Here is an 18966-nt window from a genome sequence, read left to right as displayed (position 1 = left end):
GGCTCTGTGGTTTAACCCACAGCGCCACCCAGTTACCCCCATATATATGCAGGATGTAGGTTTGATGAGGCCCTAAGCTACTGAAGGTAATGGGGCCCTCTATATGTCCAGCTGTCCTTTGTCAGCAACAAATTGTCATTGTTTATTGTGTTGAAAATGGTAATTTATGGACCTAACAGATATCTAAAGCCATTTGCACATAACAAATAAGAGCCTACACAACACAAAACACTATTGTTGTATGTAGGTTTTATTTTATTTGTTTTTTTTATCTTATATTTTGGAAATGTACATCCAGGTTTTTTTCCTTTAAAATTTTTTGGGCCCCCCAGGAGAGTGGGGCCCTAAGCTATAGCTTCTTTAGCTTATATGTAAATCCGGCACTTTATGTGTGGAATCTCCATGTGATACCCTTTGACTCTGAGCTAAATATATTATTACATGTGTCAATACAGTGGAATGCATGTGCATGTTTGTGTGCAACTTGTGATTAAGGGTGTGCAATAGCACAGTGCTGAGATCAAGCCTCTCTAGAGCCCATTAGAAAGCATTGTTAGGAACAAATGAGAAAAGTTTGTCCCCAAGACAGGAAGTGCAACAAATCTGGATTTAGTGGGAGATACTCTCCCTCTTTTTGCGCTGATGCAGTGGACCAGGAACCGGATTCATCTGTCACGTTGCATTACTTGACAGGTACTAAGAATGTGATAGCCCATTTTTAAATGTCATGTGTGCTGGAGCCTTCTGCAAAGACTGGATTTCAGTTCCTCTGGGCCGCTGCTGTGGATTCTGAAGACGGCTTCTGTTCACTCTCAGGATAACAACATCATTATCTGCCAAGCAAACATTCCCAAAGAACTCTTATTTAATAGAAAGGTCTTTCTCTATACATTGCAGTAACTGCAAGGACCACGTTGGCATTGCAAGGCATGCAGTTAAACGGAACGTATGTGATAATATAGTCACATTACAGTCTCTTTTCTTTTGAGAACTATAGGTCTTTGAAGTGGGGTTGGTGAGCTCCAACATAATTTTCACTGATGATTACTATCCCACTCCTGGAACAATGGTTCCCAAGAGAAGTGTAATAGTTAAATATTCTGACTAGGCAATTGGTCAGCACCTGAACCTTCCACTGCCTTGACTACTACAACTATTTTCTTTTTCTTTTTTAATAAATTTTTATTAAGGTTTTTACAATATTACAAAATGAAAAAGAAAAAATACAAAATACAAAATAAAAATAGTTAAAAACAATTCAATCTTTTCATCGCTTATTTTTCATTTACTTGTTTCCCAAACTTCCTCATACCTCCCTTTTTTGTATTCCAGTTCAATTTATTAGTTCAGCAATTCCTTTCCCTCTTTATTTTATCCTGATCTTTAATCTTAAATTATTATAGCATTAAATTCTTACCTATTAAAAAACCATTTTTTCATATTCTTTTATACCATTACAGCTAGAAACCACTTAATTTCAATCCAACATTGATTGAAATTCTAACATTCATTAATTTTGCAATATTTCTGTAAGTAGTCTTTAAATTTCTTCCAATCTTCTTCCACCGACTCTTCTCCCTGGTCTCGGATTCTGCCAGTCATTTCCGCCAATTCCATATAGTCCATCAACTTCATCTGCCATTCTTCCAGTGTGGGTAAATCTTGTGTCTTCCAACCACTACAACTATTTTCATTGGGTTGATTGATCACCATTAAACTTGGTGCACTTCCTCCGCAGAGATTACTTTGCTGTTGGGTGCAGGCTTTCATGTAGTAGCATGAAAAGGGATGCCGGTGGTGCTGTGGTCTAAATCACTGAGCCTCTTGGGCTTGCTGATCGGAAGGTTGGCGGTTCGAATCCCCACAACCGAGTGAGCTCCCATTGCTCTGTCCCAGCTCCTGCCAACCTAGCAGTTCGAAAGCACACCAGTGCAAGTAGATAAACAGGTACCGCTGTGGCGGGAAGGTAAACAATGTTTCTATGCACTCTGGTTTCTGTCACGATGTCCCGTTCCACTAGAAGTGGTTTAGTCATGCTGGCCACATGACCCAGAAAGCTGTCTGTTGACAAACGCCGGCTCCCTTGGTGAAAGCTAGATGAGCGCTGCAACCCCCCATAGCCCCCTTTGACTGGACTTAACTGTCCAGGGGTCCTTTAAAATGGTAAAGGACCCCTGAAAGTTAAGTCCAGTCATGAACGACTCTGAGGTTGTGGTGTTTATCTCGCTTTACTGGCCGAGGGAGCCGGCATTTGTCCACAGACAGTTTTTCTAGGTCATGTGGCCAGCATGACTAAGCCCCTTCTGGCAAAACCAGACCAGCGCACGGAAACGCCATTTACCTTCCCGCCAGAAGGTATCTACTTGCACTTTGACGTGCTTTCGAACTGCCAGGTTGGCAGGAGCAGGGACCGAGCAACGGGAGCTCACCCTGTCGCAGGGATTCGAACCACCGACCTTCCAAATGGCAAGCCCTAGGCTCAGTGGTTTAGACCACAGCACCACCCTTTTTTTCTTTAGCTACCATGATACTGGTCCAGGTTTGTAACACATGCCAAGTGAAGCTCCTTTCTCCAACAAGGTTTCCAAAGCTCACCTCCGTTAATCCTTAGAGTAGCGCTATGGTTGTCTTCCTTATGGCTGCTTACATGCCACTCTGAGTAGCATCACCTTTCATTTCTGTCAATTGAATCCGCCCTTAGTTGCACCCGATGCTTGGAACTGCCTCCCAAATACCCACACAATGCTAGCCCCTTCAAATCCTTCCTCAAAACCCATCTTTTCTAGGAAGGTTTTGTTCAGCACACATAACTGAAACAATAGTATATTCCCGCATGCAGAAATGGCGAAACTTGGCCAGAAAAATGGCCAGAAAAACAAGAAATCAAGAAAAATGGCCAGAAAAACAAGAAATCAAGATAACAAACTTTTTATAAAAGGATGGAAATGGTTCCTAGAATATTTACAGATAAACTGTAAACAGATAAGAACAGTGGCAGGATTATTGTAATAACCTGCAGTTTTATAAGAGTATATATTTCAAGTAGATGAATAAATGAGCAAATTAAGTTCATTTGGATATGCAGAAGATATTAAAAATAAATTTAAGAAACTGCAGAAAGAGGTCGGAAGGAAGTCAAGTTCTGAAAAGGTAAAATGATTGTAAAGTTAGTGAACGTTATAAAATTGAAAAATCATTAAAATGAAACAATAGCATATTCCCTGTTTACCGTTGTTTCAGCGCCTTCCTCTGCTGCTTTTTCTGTGTTGAACTTGTGAAGCCTTTGTGCATGCATATAATTGCAGTTCAACATATCTCATTGCTCATCATATAAGACACACAGCACATCATAAACATAGCATAACCTATTGTTACGAGTTGTGGGTGCCAGGGTTTGTGGGTGGCAGATTTCCCTAAATTCCTGGGCCTGATAGGTGTTAGAATTTAATCAATTCTTGAAGTGTTAATAAGGCTGCCAGACACTGGATTTAGCAAAACATTAAAATACCAGCCAAACCGACTTCCCGTGTTCAGGAAATCGCCTGGGAGGCCAGCCATTTATCAAAGGCAAAGGGAAGGTAATGGGCCATCAGGCTCTGTGCTCCCCACTCCACTTTAGGATATTTAGCAGAGAAAAAGCTGATTGGAGAGTTTAGGGTTGCAATTGGGGATGCTGTGAGCTGGAGGAAAACAGCTGCAGTCTGTGAACTTCGGCAAGCTGGAGGGAGTCTGAGCCATGACTGGTGTCTTTGTGGCTCCAAGACTGCTGTGGCTAGGGGAGAAACAAGAACATACTGGGGTGTCAATGCTGTAAGCCCCTCCATCACAGGCTCAGACTTCATAGTGTTTGTTGTTGTTTAGTCGTTCAGTCGTGTCCGACACTTCGTGACCCCATGGACCAGAGCACGCCAGGCACTCCTGTCTTCCACTGCCTCCCGCAGTTTGGTCAAACTCATGCTGGTAGCTTCGAGAACACTATCCAACCATCTCGTCCTCTGTCGTCCCCTTCTCCTTGTGCCCTCCATCTTTCCCAACATCAGGGTCTTTTCCAGAGAGTCTTCTCTTCTCATGAGGTGGCCAAAGTATTGGAGTCTCAGCTTCAGGATCTGTCCTTCCAGTAAGCACTCAGGGCTGATTTCCTTCAGAATGGTTTGATCTTCTTGCAGTCCATGGGACTCTCAAGAGTCTCCTCCAACACCATAATTCAAAAGCATCAATTCTTCGGCGATCAGCCTTCTTGATGGCCCAGCTCTCACTTCCATACATCACTACTGGGAAAACCATAGCTTTAACTATACAGACCTTTGTCAGCAAGGTGATGTCTCTGCTTTTTAAGATGCTGTCTATATATGTGTAAATAAACCATATATCATAAAGGAACCACAGTCTCCAATCGCAAACCCTGGGTAACTGCCTGGGCCCCTGGAATCTTTGCTGCTTAGAGAATGGGGTGCTGTGCATCAATATTTACAAAGAGAATTGATTCTTCTAAGAGGGATGGGAAGCTGGTGACCCATGGACTGGATCTGGCCCTTGAATCCTTTCTAACTGGCCCAGTAGTTTCTCTGCCCTCTTCGCAGTCCCACTCCCTTCTCCCAGGTTTTTCACAGCAATCTTGTGGCAGCAGTGATAGGAAACCCAAGAGGCTGTTTGCTGCTGCACCCACAGTCCCCACCTCCCTGTCTTGGTCACCCCCATGCCCTTCTGCAGAGCTTCGCAAAGAAAACTAGGCTAAGCTTTTGGGGTACACCGTGTTCATCGACAGCGCTTGGGCAGGATCAAAGGGGACCAGAAGAAGAAGAAGAAGAAGAAGAAGAAGAAGAAGAAGAAGAAGAAGAAGAGAGTTTGGATTTGATATCCCACTTTATCACTACCCTAGGGAGTTTCAAAGCGGCTAACAATCTCCTTTTCCCTTCCTCACCCACAACAAACACTCTGTGAGGTGAGTGGGGCTGGGAGACTTCAGAGAAGTGTGACTGGCCCAAGGTCACCCAGCAGCTGCATGTGGAGGAGCGGAGACGCGAACCCGGTTCACCAGATTACGAGTCTACTGCTCTAACCACTACACCACACTGGCTCTCCCTGCAGCCATAAAGAAAAGGTATCTTTGGGGAAGGGAGATTATGGAGATATTTTTGCATGGAGGGCACAGTATTTTCCTTGTTGTTGTTGGGGCTAGATGTAGAGTTGTTAAATTTGCCTGTATTCACATGACAAGTATGTATCCAGGCTGCGGAGTGTCTGGGTGGAAAATGGAGAACTGAATATATTGTGGGTGGGTTTCGCTGCATTTGGGGCAAAAGGCTAGGGAACATGGGACAGCGAATGTCTGGATGCAGAAGTGAAAAATTAATGGGGAAAAGTGCCTTGGGGTTGTGGGGGAGACGACAGGTATCAGTTTTGTTTTTGTCTGGCCAGTGGCCAGTTAATAATAATAAATAATAAATTTTCATTTATACCCCGCCCTTCCCAGTTCAGAAAACCGGGCTCAGGGCGGCTAACAACAAATTTAAAACACTTAATTGATGCAACAAAAAACAGCATGAAATACAGTCATACCTCGGGTTGAATACGCTTCAAGTTGAGCGTGTTTGAGTTGCGCTCCTCGGCAACCCAGAAGTAATGGACCGCCTTACGTCCGGGTTTCACCTCTTGCACATGCGCAGACACTCAAAATGACGTCACGCGCATGCGCAGAAGCAGCGAAAAGCGACGCGTGCGTGCGCAGATGTGCCATTGCTACTTACGTTTACTTCTAGATGCGAACGGGGCTCCAGAACAGATCCCGTTCGTATCTAGAGGTACCATTGTACAGTATAAAACATGAATAACAATAAAATCAAAAATCAATTTAGGGGGGAAATCCATCCAATAAACATTGGATGGTCTCACCAGGGCTTGCTGGCTAAATGAGTCCTATTTGGGCCAGCAAGGAGACCAGGGAAGAATTAGCTGTGGGATCCCAGAGCGGGTAATCTTCATAAAAAGGGGAGGGGGAGGGAAGGAAGGGGAATAAAAGATCAGGCTAAGTTCAAATTGAAAGCCAGGTGGAATAGCTCTGTCTTTCAGGCCCTGCGGAAGGAAGTTAAATCCTGCAGGGCTCTGGTCTCATGGGACAGAGCGTTCCACCAGGTCAGAGCCATCACTGAGAAGGCCCTGGCCCTGGTGGAGGATAGTCTGACTTCCTTAGGGCCCAGGACCTCTAAACTATGATTATTCATGGACCTCAAGGTCCTCTGCAGGGCATAGTTAGATGGATGTGTGTGTGTGTGTGTGTGTGTGTGTGTGTGTGTTTGTATCGCTGGATGTATGAATGGATTGTGACCGACCCTCATCCATCAGAGTACATTTCAGTTGCTTTTAACTTGGAAGGGGGGAAAGTGGAGGGTGGCTCCCCTGATATAAAGTCTAGTCATTCTTAAACAAAAGACTTCCATAAGGATAGAAAATTTCCTCAGAGTTTTCACATTGATGTATTGCTGCATTTTGCATAAGGAGAAATTTGAAGGAAAGTTTGGGTTTTCTTCTTAGGCAAGACATCTGAGGAATTCAGAGGGACACTAGCTTTTTATTGAGACCACACAACGTCTTTTCTGAGGAGAGAGTGCTGTTTTCAAAATTGCTCCTCGTCCCAGTGCAAACCTCTTGAAAGCTAAGAGAATCATAGAATTGCAGAGTTGGAAGGGACCCCACCCTGCAATGCAGAATCTCAGCTAAAGCATCCATGACAGATGTCCATCCAACCTCTGCTTAAAAACCTCCATGGAAGGAGAGTCCACAACCTCTCCAGGGAGTCTACTCCACTGTCAGTTGTTACTGGCTGAAAGTTCTTCCTGGTGTTTAATTGGAATCTCCTTTCTTGTAACTTGAATCCATTGGTTTGTGTCCTACCCTCTAGAGCAGGAGAAAACAGGCTTTCTCCATCTTCTATGTGACAGCCCTTTAGATATTTGAAGATGGCTGTCAAATCCACTCTCAGTCTCCCCCTTTCCCTCAATCATTTCCAGAACCCTGATCATTTTGGTTGCCCTCCTCTGCACGTGTTCCAGTTTGCCAACATCCTTCTTAAATTGTGGTGCCCAGAACTGGACACAGTTTTCCAGGTGTAGTCTAACCAAGGCAGAACTATTACTTCTCTTGACACTATACTTCTGTAAAGGTAAAGGTAACGGGACCCCTGGCCATTAGGTTCAGTCGTGGCCGACTCTGGGGTTGCGGCGCTCATCTCGCTTTATTGGCCGAGGGAGCCGGCATACAGCTTCCGGGTCATGTGGCCAGCATGACTAAGCCGCTTCTGGCGAACCAGAGCAGTGCACGGAAATACCGTTTACCTTCCCGCTGGATTGGTACCTATTTATCTACTTGCACTTTGATGTGCTTTTAAACTGCTAGGTTGGCAGGAGCAGGGACCGAGCAACAGGAGCTCACCCATTGTGGGGATTCGAACCGCTGACCTTCTGATCAGCAAGTCTAGGCTCTGTGGTTTAACCCACAGCGCCACCCGCATCCCATACTTCTGTAGTGTTAGCTTTTTTTGCTGCTGCATCACACTGTTAGCTCATATTAAGCGTGTGGTCTGCTAAGAACCCTAGATCCTTTTCACATGTACCACTGGCAATCTAGGTGTCCCGCATCTTATATTTGTGCCACTGGTTCTTCCTGCCTAAGTGCAGAACCTTACATTCCTCCCTATTGAAATTCATTACCCCACCCCGAACACATAGGCCTGTGTCTTGCCCTGGCAATTTCCATCAAGCAGTATTTCCTTTGCTTGAGTTTATGAGTGAAGAATGCCATCATGGACTTGTCTTGTGGCTTCACCCTTGAGTCAAATAGCAGCTTCATAGATGGGGAGATGGTTTTAGGGTGGAAAAGACTCTGCAGATGCTCCTCCCCACCCTCATGTTGTTGTTGTTTAGTCGTTTAGTCGTGTCCGACTCTTTGTGACCCCATGGACCAGAGCACGCCAGGCACTCCTGTCTTCCACTGCCTCCTGCAGCTTGGTCAAACTCATGTTTGTAGCTTCGAGAACACTGTCCAACCATCTCATCCTCTGTCGCCCCCTTCTCCTTGTGCCCTCCATCTTTCCCAACATCAGGGTCTTTTCCAGGGAGTCTTCTCTTCTCATGAGGTGGCCAAAGTCTTGGAGCCTCAGCTTCACAATCTGTCCTTCCAGTATCCTCATAGCTGTTCTTAAAAAGAGGGGAGGGGAGCTAGGCATATTAAATACATATCTAGCATATTGTCTAGTTCGGTCTGCAGAGGAGAAGTTGCTCAGCAGAAAGGTCAGGACTTGCTCTCTGTAGCTGCCGCGAAGTTGCCGCGACGGCATGCCAGCCCGATTTGCCTCTCCCCCTCCCTCTCCCCCACAACTTCAATATTTATTTATTGCAAAGATGGTTCCTGTGACAGTGTTTGTTATTTTACCTGAAGTAACAGTCAAATCTGATTCAAAGGGAAGATGCACAATAAAAGATAACAAAAGGTCAGCCTCTTGAATAACGTTAAAGACATTTGTCAGAGTCAATGGAGTCCGGATTCTCCTGCGATCAACCCATTTCAGGTTTAATTCTGTGCACGGAATGGAAAAGGTCCTCGTCTGTCTGTCTTTCTCCCTCAGCTCTCCCACTAGGCATGGAATGGCAAAGGAATCGAACCACAATGGCCTTTCAGAGAGCCCTGTTATTTTCACCATTTGGGCTGTTATATGAAGCATGTGCATCGGAAAAATGCTTCTTTGTAATAAAGTGATGTTCGCAGGGTTCTGCAAACTTCAGTCGGTGCCCTTTAACTTGGTGACTCCAATTAAGATGCTTGTTTTAAACCTTTGAAGCCATAGGCACCATTGAGATTGAGATTGAATTGGGGGGCAGAGGTGGACAGAAGCCTTTCCTCTCTCATTGTTTTCTAGCTGACAATCGTCCCCTCTAGTTTGCAGATATCCGACAACAGTGAACGATAGAAAACTGATCAAATCCTCCTTATCTGAAAATTCTGAAAAAGATTCTGAAAAAGAATCTAGATTTCAACAAGAAAACTTAAACAATGAAGTGAAAATTTTATCTAAAATGTATAAAATATTGTTGGAATGGAATACTGTGGACGAAGAGGTTAAATCTGTAATGATTAGTTGGACTAGATTTTGGATATAATATTGAATTTGAAAAATGGACTAAATTATGGAAGGATGGGTTAAAGTTTACAGCTTGTACAACGATTGAGGGAAATGTTATGAAGATGTTATATAGATGGTATATAACACCAGTAAAACTGGGTAAAATGTATAAAGTGTGTAATAAATGTTGGAAGTGTAAGGAGACAGAAGGAACATTTGACCATATGTGGTGGGAATGTAAGAAGGTAAAAAGCTTCTGGGAGATGATCTATAATGAGTTAAAGAAAATGTTGAAATATACTTTTGTTAAAAAACCAGAAGCTCTCTTGTTGGGAATACTGGATAATGAAATTAGTAAAAAAGATGTGAAATTAGTTTTGTATGCAGTAACAGCAGCCAGAATTTTGCTGGCACAGAAATGGAAACAGGAAGAGATGCCCACGAAAGAAGAATGGAGGATGAAACTGATGGAATACGCAGAAATGGACAGATTGATGGGGAGAATTAGGAACCAACGTGACCAGAGATTCTCCGAGGACTGGAAGAAATTTACAGAGTCTATAAGAAATTTCTGTGATGAGCAAATAACTTTCGTTGGCTTTCAAGAAGCTCTGTGAAATTACCGTTAGAAATATTGTTTAAAAATATGATGTGATTAAGAGTATTTGAGTGCAATATAATATTGGGAAATGTGAGACGAGGATAAAAAAATAAACAGAAAATTTACAGACAAGCTGAGGGAAGTTCTGGAAAAAAGGGTTTAAGTTAAAAATGGATGTATAATTTGGTAAAAATGTGATTTTTTTGGATGGAAAATCTAATAAAAAAATATTTATAAGCATAAACCTGTTTAACGGTGGCTGGTTTTTAGGGGTAGAAAATAGCATTATCTTCACGATGAGCCATTGTGCACAAATGACTCGTGAGGGTACACACACCACAAGAAGCTCATCTTAAAAACAAAAACTAAAGTGACTTCTGCATGGCAACTATTTTGTACAGTCCTTGCAAAGTTTATTTTTGGGGGGGCGGGGGGAAGGAAGGGCTTGTCCAGACTTACCTTTCCTTTGCACTTTCCAGGCATAAAGGTAAAGGTAAAGGGACCCCTGACCATTAGGTCCAGTCGTGGCCGACTCTGGGGTTGCGGCACTCATCTTGCTTTATTGGCCAAGGGAGCCGGCGTACAGCTTCCGGGTCATGTGGCCAGCATGACTAATCCGCTCCCGGCGAACCAGAGCAGTGCACAGAAATGCTGTTTACCTTCCCTCTGGAGCGGTACCTATTTAACGCTTTGACATGCTTTCAAACTGCTAGGTTGGCAGGAGCTGGGACCGAGCAACGGGAGCTCACCCCGTCACAGGGATTCAAACCGCCGACCTTCTGATCGGCAAGTCCTAGGCTCTGTGGTTTAACCCATAGCGCCACCCGCATCCCCTTTCCAGGCATAGTCTGCACTTAAAGCTCAGTGTCCGAGCACTTTTTTTTTTTTGCTCCAGAGCTTTCCCTGTGAAAACTCGCTCTTTAAAGCTGAATCAGAGCAAATGGGAACTCCCCAGAAAACCTGAATTGCTGTTTGCTGTGCTTCCGATTTAAAGAGCAGGTTTTCGTGGGGAAAGCTCTGGGGTGAAAAAGAGAGAGAGAGAGAGCACTTGGACATGGAGCTTTAAAGAGCAGGCGTGTGCCTGGAAAAAGCGATGGGGGGGAAGTAAGTGTGTATAAGCCAAAAAAGGAGAGAGAGACAACTGGAAGAGTTTGCAGTTTTGAATTCAGACACACAGAAAGAATGGTAAAAGCTATGCGCTTAAGCTGTAGTTGGGTGAAAGCTGGTGTGTAGTTGCTGCTGTTTGGGAATCTGTTGCAAAATTAGTAGTTGCTCTGCCCAACCCCGGGCGGAATAATGACTCAAGACAACGTGTTATGGGATTAAAATTTGGCCACAACTTTATTAAAGCTTCAGATGTAGGGAGACCTTGGCTCAGGCATTGGGAGTTTATCCCTCCCAGTCCCCGGCCAGGGATTTGGGGAACGTCAGGATTATCCAGAATGTGTGGGGATTGGGCTGGCTCTGGAGAACGTCTGTTCAAGCAGAGAGAGCCCACCCCTGTTATGCCGCCATCGCAGGGAAGAGCAATGACAACCTCTTGGCGTATGGCCAATGCCTCCCCTCAAAACGACCCCTTTAGCGGGGAACCCTGGGATCACTGTCGCAGGGAGGGCGTGGGACACCGCTTCACGACCCCCTCCAATTTAGAGAAGATAGACTAAAGGGTTCCACCCAAGGCCTGAAACCCCCAAAGTTGCGACGTTTTGCTATGGGGAAGGCAAAACCTGCCAATGCAGGAGAATTCCTTTCTGGCCCTTCAAACAGCAACCATAACATAGCAGCGCCTGCGTACCTGTGGAGAAGAGGTTAACCTGCAAAAGAAGGCTTAACTGAGGGAGGGCAGGGTGGGAGAAGCTCTGGAGCCGACTGAGAACCCCCAGGTAAGTTCCACCCACTATTGTGTGGGCAGGGCGGTCCCTCCCCTTACCTGGCCAACTCTCTCCTGGCAACATCTCCCCAGCTGGGATTGGTTAACTGGCAGAGGTAGGCGGCTACCTCCAGGTGTCCGGCTGGGGGGGGGGCGAATGCAGGTTGTACTGCCGAGAGCTGCATGGGACTGGGGGGGGGCTGCACATGACCACGCAAATGTGACCATTTGATGTGGGGAGCGGTCATTACATGACCATTTGATGTGGGGAGCGGTCATTACCTCCAAAGTGATCTGCATTTACCTTTTTGTCATCCGCCTTCATGGAGTCTCTCTTTTCATTTCAGATTCTCCAGTTCACAGCAATTCTGCACCTGCAAATCTGGGATCGGGCCTTCCCACAGGGAATTCCTTAGATGGCACATCCAACTACCTTGAGTCTCCCCTCAGTGCTTCAAGGACTCTCTCGTCGCCTATGAGCTCAGCAGCATCTGTTAATACAATGAGCTCTCCGTACAGAGTGCTCACGTCCTCTATGGGATCGCATTCCGTTCCTTTGTCTTCACCAGCGGGTGTGAATTTTGCTGCACACACTAGCCCCCAGGTCGGTATCATCCGATATTCTTCTTTTATGCAGTTTGGTAAACTGGAGTTTTCATGAATATGCCGTATGTTAGGCCCAGTTCTCAATTATTTGTGGAATTCCTTGCATGTAGCAGGAGGTTTTTCTGAAATAGATTAATAAAGCAGTTGACGTCCCTGTTGTGTTCCAGACAGACAGATATTCTGCTCCAGATATTCCAGAACACTTCTGCTATGTTCTAGAGATTTGTGGCCCTTCAGAGGTGGTTAAATTCAGATGTATCAGCTGCAGACAGCATGACAGAGAAGCAGGAATGACTGGAGCTGTAGTCCAATAAAATCTGAAGGACTATAGATTCCACATTGGCCGCATCTGGCTGTGCTCTGATGTCCATCGATCCCATCCTCGTCGCCAGTGTTAAGTTGTGGGTTGACATAGCAGACGACACAGCGATTTCTCCAAAGCAGCTCTTTATTTTGTAAGCTGGAACAGAACTACAGTGGTGCCTCGCAAGACAAAATTAATTCGTTCTGCGAGTTTTTTCGTCTTGCGAAGCACGGTGTCAGGAAAGTTTTGGAAAAGCTTCAAAAATCACCAAAGTCTTCAAAAACCTCAAAAAAGGCTACCACACCGCGTGCTATGAGTTGCTCCTCGAAGTCAAGTCGCAACTATATTAACGGTGTTAATAAAAAGGAAACAAACTTGCAAGACGTTTCCATCTTGCGAAGCAAACCTATAGGGAAAATCGTCTTGCGAAGCAACTCAAAAAACCAAAAACCCTTTCGTCTTGCGAGTTTTTTGTCTTGCGAGGCATTCGTCTTGCGAGGTACCACTGTAAACTGAGGAGCTCAGTCAGCCTGCTTATATAGAGCTCCAGAACAATGTAACTGTTGCCATTTTCTAAAACTATCCAATCACTGAACGTCACTTTTCGATCCTTCATTTGCATACAAAACTATCCAATCACTGAACGTCACTTTTCAATCCTTCATTTGCATAACTATCTACAGTATCCCCCTGCTGGGCCAGGGTGAGAAGTTCAGTACATAACAGCTGTTCTACAGATTGCCCCAGTTTGAAATTTGGAAATAAAAGCTAAAGAAATTCAACTAGCTTCAGGAGTGCACCAAATAAATCTCTTCTAGAAAGTCCGGGGGAAATGCTGGAACAGATTTAGAAGTTGTTTGGGGAAAGGAGAGGGAGGAGAAGTTCCAACAGACAGCTAAAACTCCTTGCACTTGCAATAATAATGCATTAATAATAATAATAATAATAATATTAATTTATACCCCACACATCTGGCTCCGTTTCCCCAGCCACTCTGGATGGCTCCCAACAGAATATTACAAACATGATAAAACATCAAACATTAAAAACTTCCCTAAACAGGGTTGTTTTCAGATGTCTTTTAAAAGTCAAGTATATTTCCTTGACATCTGATGGGAGGACATTCCAACAGGGCAGGTACCACTACCCAGAAGGCCCTCTGCCTGGTTCCCTGTAACCTCGCTTCTTGCAGTGAGGGAACCGCCAGAAGGCCCTCAACTCTGGACCTCAGTGTCCGGGCTGAATGATGGCAGTGGAGACGCTCCTTCAGGTATACTGGGCTGAGGCCGTTTAGGGCTTTAAAGGTCAGCACCAACACTTTGAATTGTGCTCGGAAACGTACTGGGAGCCAGTGTAGGTCTTCCAGGACCAGTGTTATATGGTCTCAGCTGCCACTCCCATTCCTGCAAGGAACTGCTTGGTTGGATGCCTCCCTAAGAGATTTGATTCCCCCTCTCAGCATTGTTTTGCAGCCCCCACTCAACTTCATCTCTGTGTATGGTGCACCCTTTGAAAACCTGGTGCCCCCCCAACCCTTCAGCCCCAGCCAGCACACTCGGTGGCAGAGGAGCTGCACGCCACAAATGTACATGGGCAGGGAGGGTTGGGCGCCCAGTGAAACAATTCATTGCAGCTCTCACGAAGCATTTATTTATAAGGCTGTAACAGATTATGCTGCCTTCTTGCTAACCACAGATGTAACAAATCCAAACCCAGCCTTGGAAATGTTCTCTCCTTTTGCAACCGTTCTCTGTCCTCCCCGAAGCAAATTCCACCCCCCTTAAGCCAAGATTAAGCAGTTTGCTGTTGGCTGTGAGTCCTGTAAGAACAACTTCCCCGTCTCTCAATCTGGCTACTGGCCGTTTCTACCTAGCCTGGAAGGACTGGGGCCCAACTGGTTCCTGTTACAAAGAGTGCTGCTGCTGCTGCTTAAGATGGGCTTTGCATGAGATTGGTCTGAAGGAGTAGTAAAATCTTTGCATCCCCAGGTGAGAAAGGGAAGAGGTCTGGGTTGAAGTGTCTACCTGCCTTTCAACAGGCCTCCATGATATACAGTGGTGCCTCGCAAGACGAAATCAATTCGTTCCGCGAGTTTTTTCGTCTTGCGATTTTTTTCGTCTTGCGAAGCACGGTGTCGGAAAAGTTTTGGAAAAGCTTCAAAAATCACCAAAGTCTTTAAAAACCTCAAAAAAGGCTACCACACCGCATGCTATGAGTTGCTCCTTGAAGTCAAGTCGCAACTGTATTAACGGTTTTAAGAAAAAGGAAACAGACTTGCAAGACGTTTTTGTCTTGCGAAGCAAGCCCATAGGGAAAATCGTCTTGCGAAGCAACTCAAAAAACCAAAAACCCTTTCGTCTTGCGAGTTTTCCGTCTTGCAAGGCATTCGTCTTGCGAGGTACCACTGTATCCCAAATGTTGACTGAGTTATTAGAGCTCATCCACACTTCCACTTGTCCCAGGGCCAGAGAGCTTTCCCTCAGAAAACCTGCCTTTTCTTACTGAATCAGAGCAAACAATGATACAGTACACACAAAACCAGATGGATGTTTGATGCTATTCAGCAGCGAAGAGTGATTTTTTCCCTTGGAAAAAGCGGCTGCAACAAGCAGAAGTGTGAACAAGCCCTTGTTCTCACATTCTTTGTGTGGTTTGCGACGTGAGATTTAGAAGAGGTGTTCAAATGTTGCTTTTGCTGCCCCAGTATCACCTGGCTGGGACAGATCATCTGGTAAAATGTGAACAACCCCCCCCCCTCCAAACCCGTTTGAAAAACACGGACTCTGAACAGGGGCGGCAGTTCCAAGCTGTCGTGCTGAGTAGCTCGAAGGAGTGCGGTTCACTTGCTTTCCTGCTAATGGGATGAGGCAGCTGGTCTTTGGGGATTAGCAAGCAGTCAGCTAATGGATTTGGGTTCAAGCAGCTGTCCCAAGTATCATACATCACTGAGCTTAATGTGCAGGAACCAAACTCCAAAGACTTTTAAGGAGAAGCCGGTTCCCGCTACCCTGTACTTTGGCTGGGGAATATGGGAGGGGAAGGTGCTAGAGCTGCTTACCAAATTCTGCTTTTGTTTTTGAAGGAAGCCCTGCCCGAATTATGTGGCCCTTATCCCCCCAACTTGCAAGTGGGTGGCAAGATTGCAGGCCTACTCTCATAGCGTGGAGATGCTGTTCCAGAAGTCCCTGGAGCTAAGAGGGTGGTTGGCTGGGTTTTCGCATTTGCTTTTACAACTCAGAGCGCTTGGAGACAACATTTGCTCTTCCTCCTCCTCCTCCTCCTCCTCCTCCCCCCGAAACAACGAACTGCTTCCCAGAAACTGTGCAGCAAGAGGGCAGCAACCCAAACTCCACAAAAATTGACCGGGTTTCAGCGCTAGCCAAGTGAGCATTTCCTTAAGGCAATGCTCAGAAGCATAGCTGCCAACCGTCCCTTATTTGGCGGGAAAGTCCCTTATCCCAGCGCTGTGTCCCGCTGCTGTCCCTTATTGATGATGTCCCTTAAATTTCCCGGGTTTCAAAGGAAGCAGCTCCTCTCCCTTCCTCCCTGCCGGCCAGGGAGGAGGGAGGCTCCAACTGTGTTGCTTGGCTGCGTTGCTCACCCAATAAGGAATCTAAGAACGACTGGGGGGTGGAGCTTGCATGCCTTGTGCCTATCAAATTGGCCGCGTTGCCTGGGGACTCGCCTTTGCTCAGCGCTTCCCAGCGGAGAGGTGACGGTGGTTTTCCTTGCTGCATCCCCTTTGTCGGGTTGCTGCGCTGTGGGAACCACCGCTTGAGGCTTCATTTGCCTGCTGGCTGGGCTTTCTGCCTTTGGCTTGGAGGGGCTCAGAAGTTGAACCTACCTGTGCTCTGAAAATTCCTTATTTTGGCTGCTGATCCCTTATTTTCGAGGCTGCTGGTCCCTTATTTTCAAATCTGTAAATTGACAGCTATGCTCAGAAGGTTAAAGTGCCTCATGGCACTGAGCTGCCTTAGGTAGAAGGGTGATCCTTCAGTGGCTGCTCTGGAAACTGGAATGGGTGGTAGACTTGTGAGGCAACTGCTGATCACTAGAGTGCTCCTGGTAAACTGTGGTGCAAAAAACCCCCACACCTTCTGTTGTTGCTCTTCAGTGTGATCTGTCTCTGATTCCCCGCCCCCTCCAAACAACAGCACTTAATGAGTGCACTTGCATTGTCCAAATTTAATGGGGCTACCTTTGAAGGTGACTCAGAAACTACAACTAATCCAGAATGCGGCAGCTAGACTGATGACTGGGAGCTTGTCGCCGAGACCACATAACACCGGTCTTGAAAGACCTACATTGGCTCCCAGTACGTTTCCGAGCTCAATTCAAAGTGTTGGTGCTGACCTTGAAAGCCCTAAATGGCCTCGGCCCAGTATACCTGAAGGAACGTCTCCACCCCCATCATTCAGCCCGGACACTGAAGTCCAGCGCCGAGGGCCTTCTGGAGATTCAGTACCTTGGATTTGTGCCTGAAAGCAAACTCTGGTAACTAGTGTGGTGGGGTACATTCATTGAGGTCCAGCGCCGAGGGCCTTCTGGCAGTTCCTTCACTGTGAGAAGTGAGGTTACAGGGAACCAGGCAGAGGGCCTTCTTGGTGGTGGCACCCACCCTGTGGAACATCTTCCCATCACACGTCAAGGAAATAAACAACATTCTGACTTTGAAAAGACATCTGAAGGCAGCCTTGTTTAGGGAAGTTTATAATGTTTGATGTTTTATTGTGTTTTTAATATTCTGTTGGGGGCCGCCAAGAGTGGTTGGGGAAACCCAGCCAGATGGGCGGGGTATAAATAATAAATTATTATTATTATATTATTATATTCATTGTACTAAGTTAGGCTGCAGCACAGCATAGTGGTGTCAGTCTCCCAAAGCTCATTGCCACCACTGGGGCTTCTGAGCAAGCTCTCTCTGGCCTTTTAATCTGCCACCTTGAAAACACATTTAAATATTCCATACCAAATATGCCACAATAATTATTTTTCAAATAATAATTAACTACATTGCAAAATTGTTGTCATTTTATTTCCCTGCCCAGGCTGTGTCCAGACTTCCTATTTTGTGGTGTTTTTTTTTTTTTAAATATTATTCAGCTGCCCATTACCTAGAGAACTTTAGCTATTTAGTAACTATCTAATAAACACAGCCAATAAGTACATCCTGATTATGCTACTGTTCTCACCTGCCTTTCTCCCTGAAGAAGAGCTTATGTCTTATATGCACCAATGATTTCTGCTTCCCTAATTAATAAACAAGAAGGACACCCCTGGAATGTGATCTCCCTTGGTTTCCAGAAATTAAACAGTACAGTGGTGCCCCGCAAGACGAATTCCTCGCAAGACGAAAAACTCGCTAGACGAAAGAGTTTTCCGTTTTTTGAGTTGTTCCGCAAGACGAATTTCCCTATGGGCTTGCTTCGCAAGACGAAACGTCTTGCGAGTTCTTGCGAGTTTGTTTCCTTTTTCTTAAAGCCGCTAAGCCGTTAATAGCCGCTAAGCCGCTAAGCCGTTAATAGCCGCTAAGCCGCTAATAGCCGTGCTTCGCAAGACGAAAAAACCGCAAGACGAAGAGACTCGCGGAACGGATTAATTTTGTCTTGCGAGGCACCACTGTGCAGTAAACTGCATGAATTCATGTAATAACTCGCCCCGTCCCCACTTTATAGAAGAGGTGAAGCTGTTTTTCTTGGGATTGTGGCTGTGTGTTGAAGTTCAGATAAAAACAAGGGCCACACAACTGCCCAGGAATGAAATGTTGAAACCTCTATCTGGCTGCTAGCCAAGCTATCAACATAACAAGTCGTTTGCCGCCCGCAGCTCTCCCACCATCCCTTCCAGGAATAGGAAATGGAAAATGGAAGAGTGCAAAGCACTCCTAAGAAAATGAAACTCACTGCTGCTTGGGAGACAATGGGAGAATATGCCTTGTGGGGTGGGGTGAAATCAAATGTACAGGAAATGATTTTTTTTTAGAATTGGTGTTGAGATGCTAGATCTTTTCCAAAGGGTCAATAAAAGTTTCTTGATGAGCTGCTACATGCTTGAATGTAGGTTTTGATATTTTAAAAAATACATAAAAAACACCAAAATGTACCTTATTGCTGTCCTTTGTTCTTGAGAGGTATGTGTGTAAGTCTACAAGAGTAGTTTATAGAGCTGAAATAATATTAGGAAACCAGTTGATGATGCTTGCCCCAAACCAGCAAAGTGCAACAGTTTTGGCTAGACTTCTTGACTTCCCTTCTACTGGTGCTTTTCATTTAAAACTCCCACATCACACTTTTCTGAGCCCAAAGGAATACACTAGTAAAAATGGGATATGCGCCATTTGAAGACATTCACGGTCATACATTTGAGTGCTGAAAACTTTCAGATTGAGCATTCTGGAGCTGACCAAAGTGTCTAGAAGCCTTGGGAACTTCCTTTGGCTTACTTGCTCTGAACTAATGGTTTTCATACCT

The 18966-nt window shown here is 45.3% G+C and overlaps 1 protein-coding gene across 4 annotated transcripts in view; it reads left to right on the top strand.

Annotated features, from left to right (window-relative positions):
• Positions 1 to 18966, top strand: part of RXRG (retinoid X receptor gamma) — an 83295-nt gene that overhangs the window by 37869 nt on the left and 26460 nt on the right. For all 4 annotated transcript variants that reach the window (XM_077928287.1, XM_077928289.1, XM_077928290.1 and 1 more), the window contains one exon: positions 11934 to 12190. In XM_077928287.1, coding sequence (XP_077784413.1) covers positions 11934 to 12190 — 257 coding nt within the window. The remainder of the gene's footprint in view (positions 1 to 11933; positions 12191 to 18966) is intronic.

This window comes from Podarcis muralis, chromosome 5 (assembly GCF_964188315.1).
Source record: "Podarcis muralis chromosome 5, rPodMur119.hap1.1, whole genome shotgun sequence".
Classification (NCBI taxonomy): Eukaryota; Metazoa; Chordata; class Lepidosauria; order Squamata; family Lacertidae; genus Podarcis; species Podarcis muralis.
The sequence above is the reverse complement of the archived record's forward strand: the minus strand, read 5'-3'. Positions and strand labels throughout refer to the sequence as shown.